The sequence below is a fragment of the Petaurus breviceps genome, unplaced genomic scaffold, assembly GCF_028583685.1.
Source record: "Petaurus breviceps papuanus isolate PSGF00001 unplaced genomic scaffold, PetGlider_PUasm1.0 175, whole genome shotgun sequence".
Lineage (NCBI taxonomy): Eukaryota > Metazoa > Chordata > Mammalia > Diprotodontia > Petauridae > Petaurus > Petaurus breviceps.
In genome coordinates, this window is record NW_027185764.1 from 58494844 (window position 1) to 58508258 (window position 13415).

General features: G+C 36.2%; 1 protein-coding gene across 1 annotated transcript in view; it reads right to left on the bottom strand.

Annotated features, from left to right (window-relative positions):
* LOC138158870 (solute carrier organic anion transporter family member 4C1-like) overlaps nucleotides 1-13415 on the bottom strand; it is a 122636-nt gene that overhangs the window by 36721 nt on the left and 72500 nt on the right. The window contains exons 6-9 of the mRNA XM_069085172.1: nucleotides 12901-13016; nucleotides 9336-9480; nucleotides 8545-8740; nucleotides 4816-4969 (exon numbers count right to left, since the gene is read on the bottom strand). Coding sequence (XP_068941273.1) covers nucleotides 4816-4969; nucleotides 8545-8740; nucleotides 9336-9480; nucleotides 12901-13016 — 611 coding nt within the window. The remainder of the gene's footprint in view (nucleotides 1-4815; nucleotides 4970-8544; nucleotides 8741-9335; nucleotides 9481-12900; nucleotides 13017-13415) is intronic.

Below are 13415 nucleotides of genomic sequence, written 5' to 3' on the forward strand. Positions count from 1 at the left end.
AAATTCAACCTTTCTTATAAAGAGTAACAGCATATCTTCCCAAAATAAGACGATAGTTATATATCAATACCACTTACGGTGTAACCTGTAGTTTTTTATTATCTCACTAAATTTCTGTAATTTGTGCATTATATCTCTGTTTTCACCCTCTCACTGTTCTTTGTACTTCATGTAACTGATTCATGCCATCACTTATTTTTGCCACCTATAACTTTAGTTTAAGAAATACAGGATGTATGGGCGGCCAGGTAGCACAGCAAGTAAGAGCCCCGGCTCCAGCGTCGGGATGACCTGGGGATCGAATCCGGCCTCAGACACTTATTACCCACCCAGAAACACCTGGCCGTGTAACCTTGAGCAAGTTGCTTAACCCCGATTGCTTAAAAAAAAAAAAGAAATATAGTATGTGTACACTCTCCATAGGTACGGATCATAAATCTATTCCTGCCTATCCTGTGCAAATCTTTTATGTCTTCCTGTAAATATTCCATAAGGGAGTCCACCAAAGATACTGGGATCCATCATCTAGATCTCTTGATACTGCAGGGATAAAAATGGAATGTGCAGATTGAATTTCCTTTGTTCTCACTGAGACTTATTTTTAAATTCTGCTCATATTTCTCTGAACGTGACCTTTACACTTCTCCTGGGGAACTCATTTGTAACATGTAAAAGCAACTCTACTCATACCCCTCAATTGTCCTTTGGGTGATCTTAGATTTTAAGTTAAATTTAGAGTTGTTTTTTGGAATGTGCTTTTGTAAAATGTATTTCACAAATAAGTTTATATTATTATTATATATGCTTCTTATGCTTCCTCAATACTTCAACAGACCCTATGATCTAATCAGGGCAGAATTTCTTCCCACATTGGTGTTTATCAAAACATATCTAGGACAATTTAGCCTGTTCATCTTATACATTTCCTTCCATAAATCCACTCGGTTTCTTTTTTTTTTTTAATTTATTGATCTACATTTATCATTCAATACTCATATGGTTTGGTACAACCCTCCTGAAGGGATTTGAGGTCAAAGCAGGGGGGAGAAGAGAAGAGAAGGAGGTTTACCTAGTGAACCAAGGAACAGTGAATGAACAGTGGTATCCAATGTGTATACTGCATGTATGTATATGTATGTGTGTGTGTGTGTGTGTGTGTGTGTGTGTGTGTGTATGAAATTGTCGGGGCAGCTGGGTGGCACAGTGAATAGAGCACCGGCCCTAGAGTCAGTCAGGAGGACCTGAGTTCAAATCCAGACTCAGGTACTTAACACACACACACACATACACACACACAACTAGCCGTGTGACCTCAGGCAAGTCACTTGGCCCCAATTGCCCTACCTTCCCCCCCTCCAAAAAGCAAAAAAAATAAAAAAATAAAAATCTGGATCCTTACCACCCAAGGGATGGGATATATAAGAATTTTATTTGCAAGTCCACTTCCACAGACATCTTACTGTTGCTTTTACTGGCTCTGTCAGGGTTGTATGAGGTGCAGAGGGCTAAAAATGAGTATGGGCAGCCAACTCTACCACACTCTTACTGGCAGTAGAGTGCCATTGCTGGGTCTAGTGCTAAAGTCTCCAACTTTGCTCCCATTCCCTCACCTTCCCTTCCTTGACAGACCCACTCACTGATTCACAAATTGAATTGTAGAATGGAAAGATGATAGCCCTAGTGGTTAGTGCTAAGCTGGTTCTTTGAGACAGAGAAATTGACGGTAAAAAAAAAAAAAAAGAGCCAGTTAGGTGGGAACTAAGCTCTTGCTGTCCTCTGAGGAAACACTTCCAAATCTCGCTGACTTATTGTTGAGTGCATTGTGATTTTGGAGGATGGGTATAGTGCTTTATTTTGATTTACTATCCTTTTAAATTGATTCCTTTATCTATCAAGTTAAATTTTTCTTAATTAGATTTTATGATTCCTGAATGCCTTATTGAATTTTTTTTTTAAGCAATTGGGGTTAAGTACCTTGCTTAAGGTTACATGGCCAATTTGTGTGTGTGTGTGTGTGTGTGTGGGTGTGGGTGGGTGCCTTATTGAATTTTAATTTCTAGCATGAATTAGACAGGACAAGACTGGGTCTGACCTATAATAAGGAGTAACATTTTATCACATTTCTAAAAGAGTATGTCAAGACTAATAACTCCATGAACACACTTTTAAAAAATTCAATCTAGGAGCAGCTAGGTGGCACAGTGAGTAAAGCGCTGGCCCTGGAGTCAGGAGGACCCGAGTTCAGTTCCAGCCTCAGATACTTAACACCCACACAAAAAAAAACTAACCATGTAACCTTGGGCAAGTTACTTAACCCCAATTGCCCTCCAAAAGACAAAAAAAAATTCAATCTACCTTACACAAAGATTATAATTAGTTAAGCCTACTATTACAATGGTCCAGGTCCATTCTCTTTTATTTATATTTTCTACAGCAAGAAATTTCCTTACAATTTTTGAAGTTACATAGTGGGAAGAGAACTGTACTAGGAAATGGGGGATATGCATTCTTTTCCTGCTGCTACAACTACCGTGTTTCTCCGATAATAAGACCTATCCCAAAAATAAGCCCTCCCCTTACTGTGTAAGATTCCTCTAAAATAAGCCCTCCCCCAAAAATAAGCCCTATTGAGATTGCTACTGTAGTGAAGGTGATCCCCTGCGCTACACACTACATTACGGTACCCCTCTGTATGCACCGTCTCCCTCCCCCCCCAGGTGAAATGCACACTGCGCTCAGAGCTGCATCCAATCAGAGCTGCAGCAGTGAGTGCGTCATCCTGTTCTTCCCCAGTGATTTGCTTATTGAATAAAGGTACATTTTTTTGTTCACATTTACCTGTTTATTAAAATTGCTGTCGATGTTCATTAAAATAAGCCCTCCCCTGAAAATAAGCCCTCTGGTGTTTTTCTGTCCAAAAAAAATTAATAAGACAGTGTCTTATTATTGGGGAAACACGGTAACAAGCTGTGTGATCTTGGGTAACCTTTTTACTATATTTTCTTTTATATTAAATGAGAAATCTAGCCTAGATGATCTCAAAGGTTTCTTCCAGGTTCAAAAATCTATGATTTTTAGTTAAAGTGATCCAAAAATAACCCATATTTACATGCTTCTATATGTGATTAGATCTATTATCTCATTCATGTATGAAATTTTTCCAATGGAACAAAGTCAATTCAATTGCATTCAATCAATAGCTTTTAAGCACTATGATGCTAGGTATAATGAAAGATCAACTTTTTTTTTGTCATCTTGGCCAGTGCAAATTATGCCTATATCTTTCCATATATTCTCCATGGAAGATCAACTCACTGTTTTGGAGGTCTTCTTTCAGGACATTTAACATTCCTAAGGTACCAGGGCAGAACTCAAGCCTTCTTCCCTCTTACTACATGGCAAATCACCTCTTTTTCTGATCATAGCTTTAGTATCACTCCCTATACACAGGTTTTCATTGAGGCCATATGCCATGGACCTGATAATGTTTACTAACCATATCTTTAAAGCAAAATACAATATTTATGTTATTTATTTCAAACTATACTCACTATTTTAACAAGATTACATTATGGATATAAATAGAACTTGTTTCACTATTATGTCTAATTATTTTTTTCTGCTGCCATTGTAAAAACTTAACTATTATCTATCTTCCTTTCCTATAGCCTGTTTTTTTCCCCAAGAACTATACAGATCCAATGAATGAATCCCAAAACTTTATTCAAAATTAACATTATTTCATTTCTTTAAATTCCCTGATGAATTGGAACTTTCAAACAAGTATGAAAATACTTTTTCACAAAAAACATCTCACTTAAACTTTTCAATCCAGTAATTGGGATTTTTTAATACATTCAAGAGTCTTGCAATATAGTGCAAGTTCCAAATTACTAAAGAATAAAAAGTACTTAAATTTTGTTCTAAATTGCTCAATTGACAATATTAAGGAAAGAATTTTGATGAAATTTAAAATAAAAGGTAAAGTCAGTTTTAAAGCCTCAAATCAATTATGTAAATCCACAAAAAAAAAAATATGGCATGATACAATGAAACTGAAAAAGCACTAAGTTTGGGGTGGCCAGGTGACACAGTGAGTAAGAGTGCCGGCCCCGGCATTGGGAAACCTGGGATTGGTTCCTGCCTCAGATACTTGGCACCCACACAAAATAACTGGCCGTGTAACCTTGAGCAAGTTACTTAACCCCAATTGCTTTAAAAAAAAAAAAAAAAGAAAAGAAAAAGCACTTAAGTTTGACATTGTTGGGTATTCAAAGACAGTTTGAATGCAAGAAACAGTACCTATTCTCAAAAACAAAAAGATCAAATCTAGTTTAGGACATTAGGCAATAGCATATGAAAAATTTGGTACCTGTAAAATATTTAAATAACAAATTTAGACCAAAAGAAGAGAAGCTAATGAAATAGAATGAGCAAATGTTTCATTAGAGAATAATTACTTTAGAAGCTTAAATTTTTGTTCTTATTGTATCTGAAACATTTATGTTTGCTGATGATTTTTATGCCCATAATAAAATATTACAATAAATAATGGATCTCTTCAAGAAGGCTCTAAAATGTCCTAGGACTTGATGGAATAAACACAGTATCATCTTCACTTTAGGCTGAAATGATCAGGGAAAGCTTTTCAAAAAGCAAGATATGAGCTGGGGCCAAGATGAAAAGAATGTGGACAAACAAAGAAGTGGAAAAGGTATTTGTAGATTCAGGAATTTTTTTTAAAAGTTTAACATGGCTAAAATATTATGTCCTTTACCTAAATATCTCTTACTGTAGATAAAGTTATAAAGTTACCTTCGGCTGGCTATTGGGTGCTGAATTTTTGCAGCCAGCAATGCAGGGAGAAAAATACTGGACACCATCTCTTCCACAAACAGGATAGTAAAATGAACCCAAGCAGTTGCAATTAACATTGCAAGGGGCTGTCAAATTGCCCAGCTCTCCTGTCCTGTAAGAAACAAATTAATATAACCAAGAATCTATTTATAACAACTAATGAACAGTTAAAAATTAATCTTTCTTTATAACAAGGGGTTTATTACTTAACAATCAGGCCTACAGGACTTCAGGCTAAATAATGGATGAACTGGCATGAATCTTATTCAAGCGATCCAAGTATTTATTCTTCCACTCAGTTAATGATATTTTGTACATATAATGAAAAACCTTAGATCACATAACTCGTCCGTACCTAGGCATTAGATGTGTCTATTAATAAAACAACAACACATTGATCAAGTATCTTCTATGTGCAATGCATTGTTAGGCATAGGAGAGATAAAGACAAATCTTTGCTATAAAATGACTTATGTGTTCCTGGGAGAAGTGGACAAAAAGCTATCTATGTTTAAATTGGTTTTAATTTACTTGATCAATGTATTTTCTTTTTTCATTGGGTAGTTCATTCTTGAAATCAAGAAGCCAATAATTTGAGTTTATATAATTCATTATGTATACAGAAGTGCTTAGAAATAATCTTTGTTAAGAAGAATGATGAAGAAAAAAAGTGGGAATAGGAGGGAATTAGAAAACTAAAACTACAACATAATTGCATTCAATTAATATAATCTACCATATTGGTTTCAGAAATAATACTGACCGTGAAGTCAAAAATCTAAATTCATTGGACAGTTTCATCCCTTGGGCAAGTCACTTAAATTCTATGGAGATATTTATTGCTTGCAAAAACTACCTTACAAGATTATTTTAAGAATGAGATAATTTGGGGCGGCCAGGTAGCACAGCGAGTAAGAGCACCAGCTCCAGTGTCGAGAAGACCTGGAGATTGAATCCCGGGCTCAGACACTTAGCACCCACCCAGAAACACCTGGCCATGTAACCTTGAGCAAGTTACTTAACCCTGATTGCTTTAGAAAAAAAAAAAAGAATGAGATAATTTACATAAAAGTGTTTGGTAATGGGCAAAACTAAATAACATACAGATTTTTCTAAAGGTTGTGGATATCCATTCACACCAGCTACCGGTAAGAAAAATTAAACCTTTCCACAAAATTCATTAGCTAGGCTCACTAACCCATATGAGATATTCAGAATGATATGATGAGAAGTTGAACAATGAAGGTTGAAGATATCAACCAATTAACATTTATTAAGTGCCTACTATGTACTAAGCATTATACTAAGTGATGGGGATACAAAGAGGCAAAAAAGCAAGCTCCGGCTCTCAAGGAGCTTAAAATCTAATGAAGCAGCTTAGATTTATCACTGGGGGAGATCTAAGAGATCAGCTGCACATTAGGCAGCAAAAAGCCAAATTCTATCTATCCATGAACCGTTATAGTACTAACACACCTGCCTACTGCACAGAAAGAGATCACACTAGAAAGGGAATGTATTAGGATATATATTAGTAGCTAATATTCCTTCAATCAAGTTAATTAACAAATATTTTTATTTTCCAAATGCCTACAATACACCTACCACACAGTATACTCCCAAATGAATGTTTGTTAAGTTAAAATGAGAAATGATCCTTAGTTTCAAAGAATTTGAAATCTAGTTTATTAGTAAACCATGGTTTATCATACACTATAAAAACAATAACTATGATTTTTGTTACTCAAATGGATCTGTGAGGAAGCCCTCTAGCATACTGAGTGAACCTTCTTTGATGAACTAATCAGAACATGTAGAAAAGAGATATACAAGATGATCATTGATAGGTTGAGACCTGCTTTGCTGGGGAAGATCACATCAAATTTAAAAGATCACAGATCCATCTGGGCTTTTGTAATTGGCCTTAAAGAAAGCTTATGTCACTGGTCCAAGACACTGTCTACTAATCCACTTAGGTCTTAGGGACGATTATAACACCCCTTTAGTAAAAACTAGCCTACGTGTCAGTTATGGCTCCAACCACAAAATGCATTTGGAAAAACAGAAGTGAGAACCTAATTGACTGGGGAAGGATCCTCTCTTTGACAAGAGCTGCTGCGAATACTAGCAAGCAGTTTGGCAAAAACTACATAAAGATCAAATCTTAGAGCACATACCAAATAAGCAAAAAAAAAGGGATGACAACAGAATATGAATATAAAAGATCATATCATTTTAAAAAATTAGTAAAGGATGGGGAAGTACCTTTTACAGCCATGGTGATAATATAGTTTTTAATGAGCCAAGTAATAGAGAATATAAAAATGATAAAATAGACAATTCCACTGCAAGATAGGAATTCTAGGAGGCAGAGGAGAGTAGGAATACATTCTAAGCATGGAGATGGAAGATGGAATGTTATATACAGAGTCCATAAAGTGGCATAATTTGGCTGGAATATGGAATACAGGCAGATTAATGGGCAATCAGCCTGTAAAGACAGGCTTGAGTCAAGTTGTGACTTTGAAAGCCAAATATGAGTTAATATTTTATCATAGAGACAATTTGGAACCACTCTGGATGATTGAGTAGAGAATGACATAATCAGGCCTATCTTTAAGAATATCAGTTGGGAAGCTTAGTGTCAGGGAGACTATTTAGGAAGTTATAGCAATAATGTAAGGTGAGGAAAGCTAAACTACGGTAATGGACATACGAGTGAAGAGAAGGAAAAAAGTTTGAGAGATGTCACATAGGTAGGATTGACAAGGCTAGACAACTGTGAAAAATGGAGGAAAGGAGTAGTCAGAGATAAGGAAGATTAGAAGAAGATTACTTGACTTATTCCGCCACAGTATGTATGGGGAGGGAGAGGACTGGGATAAAGCTATTTTTTTTAAACCATAGCATCCCAACAATATTTTCACAGAGTATTTTCAACTACCCCTTAAAAATGAACTGTTAGGAGGGAATCAATGGTCAATGTATCATGGGACTTGTTTTATCTTAATTTCTCTCCTTGACAGTGTTCAGTGTAACTAACGGAGGATTCTTGCCATGACAATTTGTTCAACCTCCTCCAATTGGAGGAGTGGGCAAAATCCATACTCGAACAGCTTATGCATGTCATGGAGATTATTACCCTGGGCTCTGGGTTTTCAAAAGCTATGCAGACTAATCATGAGTTTGCCCATTTATGACTAAGCTGCAAAGATTTGTCTTTGTGGTAGAAATTCCCATCTAAGTAAGACAGAGTAGACTCAAGTTAGCCATCAGGTTATAAAATTTTGTTATACAAATTTTAAAAGATCTTACACTTAAAGGAAATGTGATCTCCTGTGGCAGAGAGAGGATCCACCATGTTAAAATTACAGAGTCTTAAAGTACCAAATAAAAAAACACCTCCAACTTTCTAAAAGGACACTATGGGAGAAATGCAATTTGATATAGAACAGGTTGAATTAAACCAAAATTTTCTCTCAGAATAATCCTTTTTAAAGTGGAGGATGTCTATATAAATGGACTGATATACCTACATCTTTGGGAGGAGAAAATATTTCACTGATTTAAAATTATGAATTCCTAACCATTTTTTTTTATTTAATGTCTAAAGTGTATGCCTATATGAATAGGTACAATTTTAGATTTGGGTAATGAACAATAAAAAAATAATTAAAAGATAGTTACCCATTATATGCTTCAGAGACACCAGCAAATGGCTCATTTCCACATTTAGCAAAAATAAATATGAAACTCAATACAAGGGATAGTACTGACATCAACAGAGAAAACTTCATAATGTTTTTGCAAGCCATTTTGAATTTGGACACAATGACACCACCCAAAATTTGCCCCAGTGCTGCTCCTGGAATTAAAACAACCCCTGCAGAGAAATATGACATCAAGAGTTAGAAAAAATATTAACATACCAAAGAATTCATGCTAATAATTGGGAAATATCAAAACAATTATGAAAATGTGTCCTAACAAGTCAAAGCATTCAACAAAGAATAGGATTTCACTAGTACATAGGCTATGTAACCGTTTATATTGCTGTTGTTTATGCTATGAAAGCTTAGATAAAATGAAGATGAATAATTAATTTTTTATACTAGAAAATTATGGGGCAGGTAGGCAGTGCAGTGAATAGAGCACTGGTCCTGGAGTCAGAAGGACCTGAATTCAAATCCAGTCTCAAACACTTGACACACTTACTGTGTGACCGTGGGCAAGTTACTTAATCCCAATTGCCTTGCCTTCCTCCCTCAAAAAAAAATGATGTATTGCCGTCCTTAATAATTTGTTTTTTAATGAACAGATACTTTTGTTTATGCTCTGTCTCCTTGACTTTAATGTGTATAACCTATAAGTTGTCAAGACTAAGGTATCTAAAGTTCTACTACATATATAACTAGAAAAAAAATCAGTTAAATGATACTATTTGGAAAAGTAAATAAAGAAAAAGGAAGAAACATTACCTCCAAGTGTAGCTGCAAAGCTGGATGACAATCCAAACTGATTTTCTATAAATTTAGGCAAAAATGTAGCAAAACCAGTAGTAATTAAAGCTTCTGTAGCAGTAGATAGAGCTAAACACATAAATACAGGATTTCTGAATAAAATCTAAAGAAAAAAAGTAAAAATTAGAACATCATAAAAGACTGTGCTACAATAAACAGAAAACTTTAAAAAGTAGCATTGTGAAGTGGCAGTTCTAAATAAGTATATTCTAACAAATGTATAAAAGCTAAAATTAATTCCTTTGCTTTAAACACAAATACAGTACAGCCAAATACCAATTTTTTTATGCACTCATATACAAATGGCATATGTCTTTCTTGAAAAGTCTCATCTTCTCCACTACCATAGTGACTGTGGCCTCAATGTATTGAGTGAGAATAATACAAAGGGAAATATAAGGTTCCCCAAAAGCAAAGAAAGAAGGAAAAAGAACAAGTGTTTATTAAGTATTTAATATTTGGCAGGCACTGCAGTAAGGACTTACAAATAGTGTCTCATTTAATCCTCACAACAAACATGTAAGGGCACTGTTATAATCTCCATTTACAGTTGAGGAAACTGAGGTAAACAAAGGTTAAGTGGCTTATCCGGGGTTACCCAGCTATTAACCGTCTGAGGCTGGATTTGAACTCAGGTCTTCCTAAGTGCTCAGTTCTCTTTTTACTCTGCCAGGATTTGCATTCTAGTTTATACTTTCATACTCACCTGCAGCCTCCATAGAACTGTTGCAGGTTATATAAACAAGATTTAGAAGCCAATGAGAGGAGAAGAAGTGAAGAATCCAATTGTACACAGTTTTCTCAAGGAATTCAGATACAAAAGGAAGGAGAAATATGTGAAGATAAATAGTGGGGATGGTAGGATGAAATGAGGATTTTTTCTCATACTTCACCCCCCCCAAAAAAAAATTAAGGCCATTTTTCAAGAGCCTCCTCCTCCCTTCTCACCTCACTTAGATGTCTTCTCTCTTGATTTTCTCTTTCACCCTGTCTCATATGAAGAGGTGGCCCTTTTCCTTACCAAAGTGAAACTCCCTCCCTCTACATGGAACTCTTGATGTCATTCCATCCCAGCAACTGTAGGAGATTACCCTATTAGCTCCATTCTCTCTCTTCTCTTCAAGGCCTCCCTACCTAATGGTTCTGTCCCTTTTGTCTACAAAGACCCCCACGTCACCGCTATTCTTAAAAAACAGAACTAAAGCTAAAACAAAACAACTCAATTCTACTTTCCCCACAAATTACCTTCCCATATCTCTCATCCTTTTTGTGGCTAAACTCCAGGAGAAAGCCATGCAACATCAGTACCTCGACTTCCTCTCTTAAACACTCTACAGTCTGGTTTCCAACTTCAGCATTCAACTGAAACTACTATTTCCAAAGTTACCAATTGTATTTGCCAGATTTCTTTTTCTCATTCTTCTTGATCTCTCTGCAACATTTGATACTGTTGATCACTTTTTCCTGCTGGATACTCTTTTATCTCTAGGTTTTCATGACCCTGCTCTCCTAGTTCTCCTTCTAGGTGACACACTGGGTACAACACTGAGCCTGGAGTCAGGAGGACTCGAGTTCCAATCTGGCCTCATACACTTATTAGCTGTGTGACCCTGGGCAAGTCACTTAACCTCTATTTGCCTCAGTTTCCTCAACTGTAAAATGGAAATAATAACAAGACCTACCTCACAGGGTGAATGTGAGGATCAAATGAAATCAATATTTGTAAAAGCACTTGGTCCAGTGCCTGGCACATAGCAGGCACTATGGAAATGCTTTACCCCTTCCTCTGTCATTTATTGGATGTTCCTCCAGGTTAAGCCCATTAATTACTTATGTCCCACAAGTACCTCTCCTTAGCCCTTCTCTTCTCCCTCTATATTGTCTTACTGAATGGTTCCCTCATTTCCCATGGGTAAAATTATCATCTCTCTGCCAATGATTCTCAAATCTATTTATTCAGCCTTTACATCTCTCCTAACCTCCACCTTCATATCACCAAGCTCCTATTGGATATTTCAAACTGGTTGAGCCACAGATATCAGAAACTCAATATGCCCAAAACAGAACTCATTACCTTTGTCCTTAAAAGGTTCTCCTCTTTAGAACTTCCCTATTTCTGCCAAGCATACTGTCCCCCCAGTCACCTAGATTCACAACCATAGTTGCATGGTCAACTCAGCTTTAGTGTCATATTATTATCAAGGATCAAATAGAAAATTCTTTTTAACCTTTAAATCCTTACACAACCTAGACCATTCCTAGCTTCCCCATATTCTCCCACCCCAAACTCTATGATGCGACAACACTGTAGTTTATGCTATTCCTCTCATTTCATTTCTCAGGTTGGTGTATTTAAAACAGCTATCAATTGTGATTGGAATATTCTCCCTCCTCATCTATGCCTCTTGACTTCCTTTAAGACTCACCTCAAATCCCACCTTATGAAAGAATGCTTTCTTGGTCGCTTCTCCCTCAAATGTTAGTGCCTTCCTTCTAGAATTACTTTGCATTTACATGACATATACCTTTCATGTACATAGCTGTTCTCATGTTTTCTCCTCTCCATTAGAATGTAATATCTTTAAGAGCAAAGACTATAGTTTTGCTTTTCAAGTACTTAGTACTCTGCCAGGTACATAAGCATTTAATAAATGTTTGTTGACTGATTCTCTTCTCCAATATATTTCAAGCATTTGGAAAAATTGTCTTTTTAACACACAAATGTGACCTTCTGGTTACTCTATTTCAAAACCTACATTGTCTTCCTAATATTTCCACACCTTGATGGATTCATAACCTCACTGATGTGGAATTTCCTGCACTCCTGCAATAGGTTCCAGTCTATGTTTTTACATAAATTTTCCATTACAAATCTGCTATCCAATACACTGGGGAATCTTTCTCTAGTTTAATAATTCATGAATTTCAGTGCAATATTCTGGATGTCAGTCCAGACTCATCCTATACAGCTAACCCTAATTTTTTCTGATAATGCCATCATTGCTAAAAATGCTGCAGCTTATTTAAAATTAGATATATTTTATTTCCTTTTGTTAGCAACTTTGATTCTTCAAAAATCATGATGAAGTACAGGAATTAATAATAACTATATAGTTTAGAAAGCTATTTAATCACAATAACTTCATTAGGAAGGTGGTGCAAGTTAGGAAGGTGGTGGTTTTTTGCTACAGACTAGTAGAATCAACATGGGAAACTTCCTGTATTAAAACTTCCAATGATGAACATTGGTAACTTGTCTGCCATTTTATCTATATCTCTTTACAGAGACACATACACACATTGGTTATAGACTCATGTACATAAGTGCATATACCTTTGTGTATCGGTGTCTTTGTATGTATGTTGTGTGTGTCTGCATGTCTGTATGTGCATGTGTGTGACAGCCACTGCAAATGGACACTGCTTGGACCAGAACTGAACAAGAGAGGAGCCTGTGTTATTCTTGAGTATTTGCAAAGTTCTTTTAATAGAGAAGATAAATTAACACAAAATTTCAATTTACCTGAAGAGCAGCTGGAAAATCTTTAATGCTTTTCCCAAAATTCTTGTCAGTAGTCTTTGTGACATGTTCATTCTGATGGGCCTGAGAAATTTTTCCAGCCTGTGTTTCTGCTGTGCCTGGAGAACCAGAAATGTATTTTATACCTATGTAGAGTATGTAGCTTTACTCTTTACGCATATCATTTACTTTAAAATGATGTATCGTGTTTCCCCGATAATAAGACACTGTCTTGTTAAATTTTTTGGACAGAAAAACACCAGAGGGCTTATTTTCAGGGGAGGGCTTATTTTAATGAACATTCACAGCAATTTTAATAAACAGGCAAATGTGGACAAAAAAATGTACCTTTATTCAATAAGCAAATCACTGGGGAAGAACAGGATGACGCGCTTACTGCTGCAGCTCTGATTGGATGCAGCTCTGAGTGCGGCGTGCGTTTCACGGGGGGGGGGGAAACGGTGCATACAGAGGGTACCGTAATGTAGCGTGTAGCGCAGGGGATCACCTTCACTACA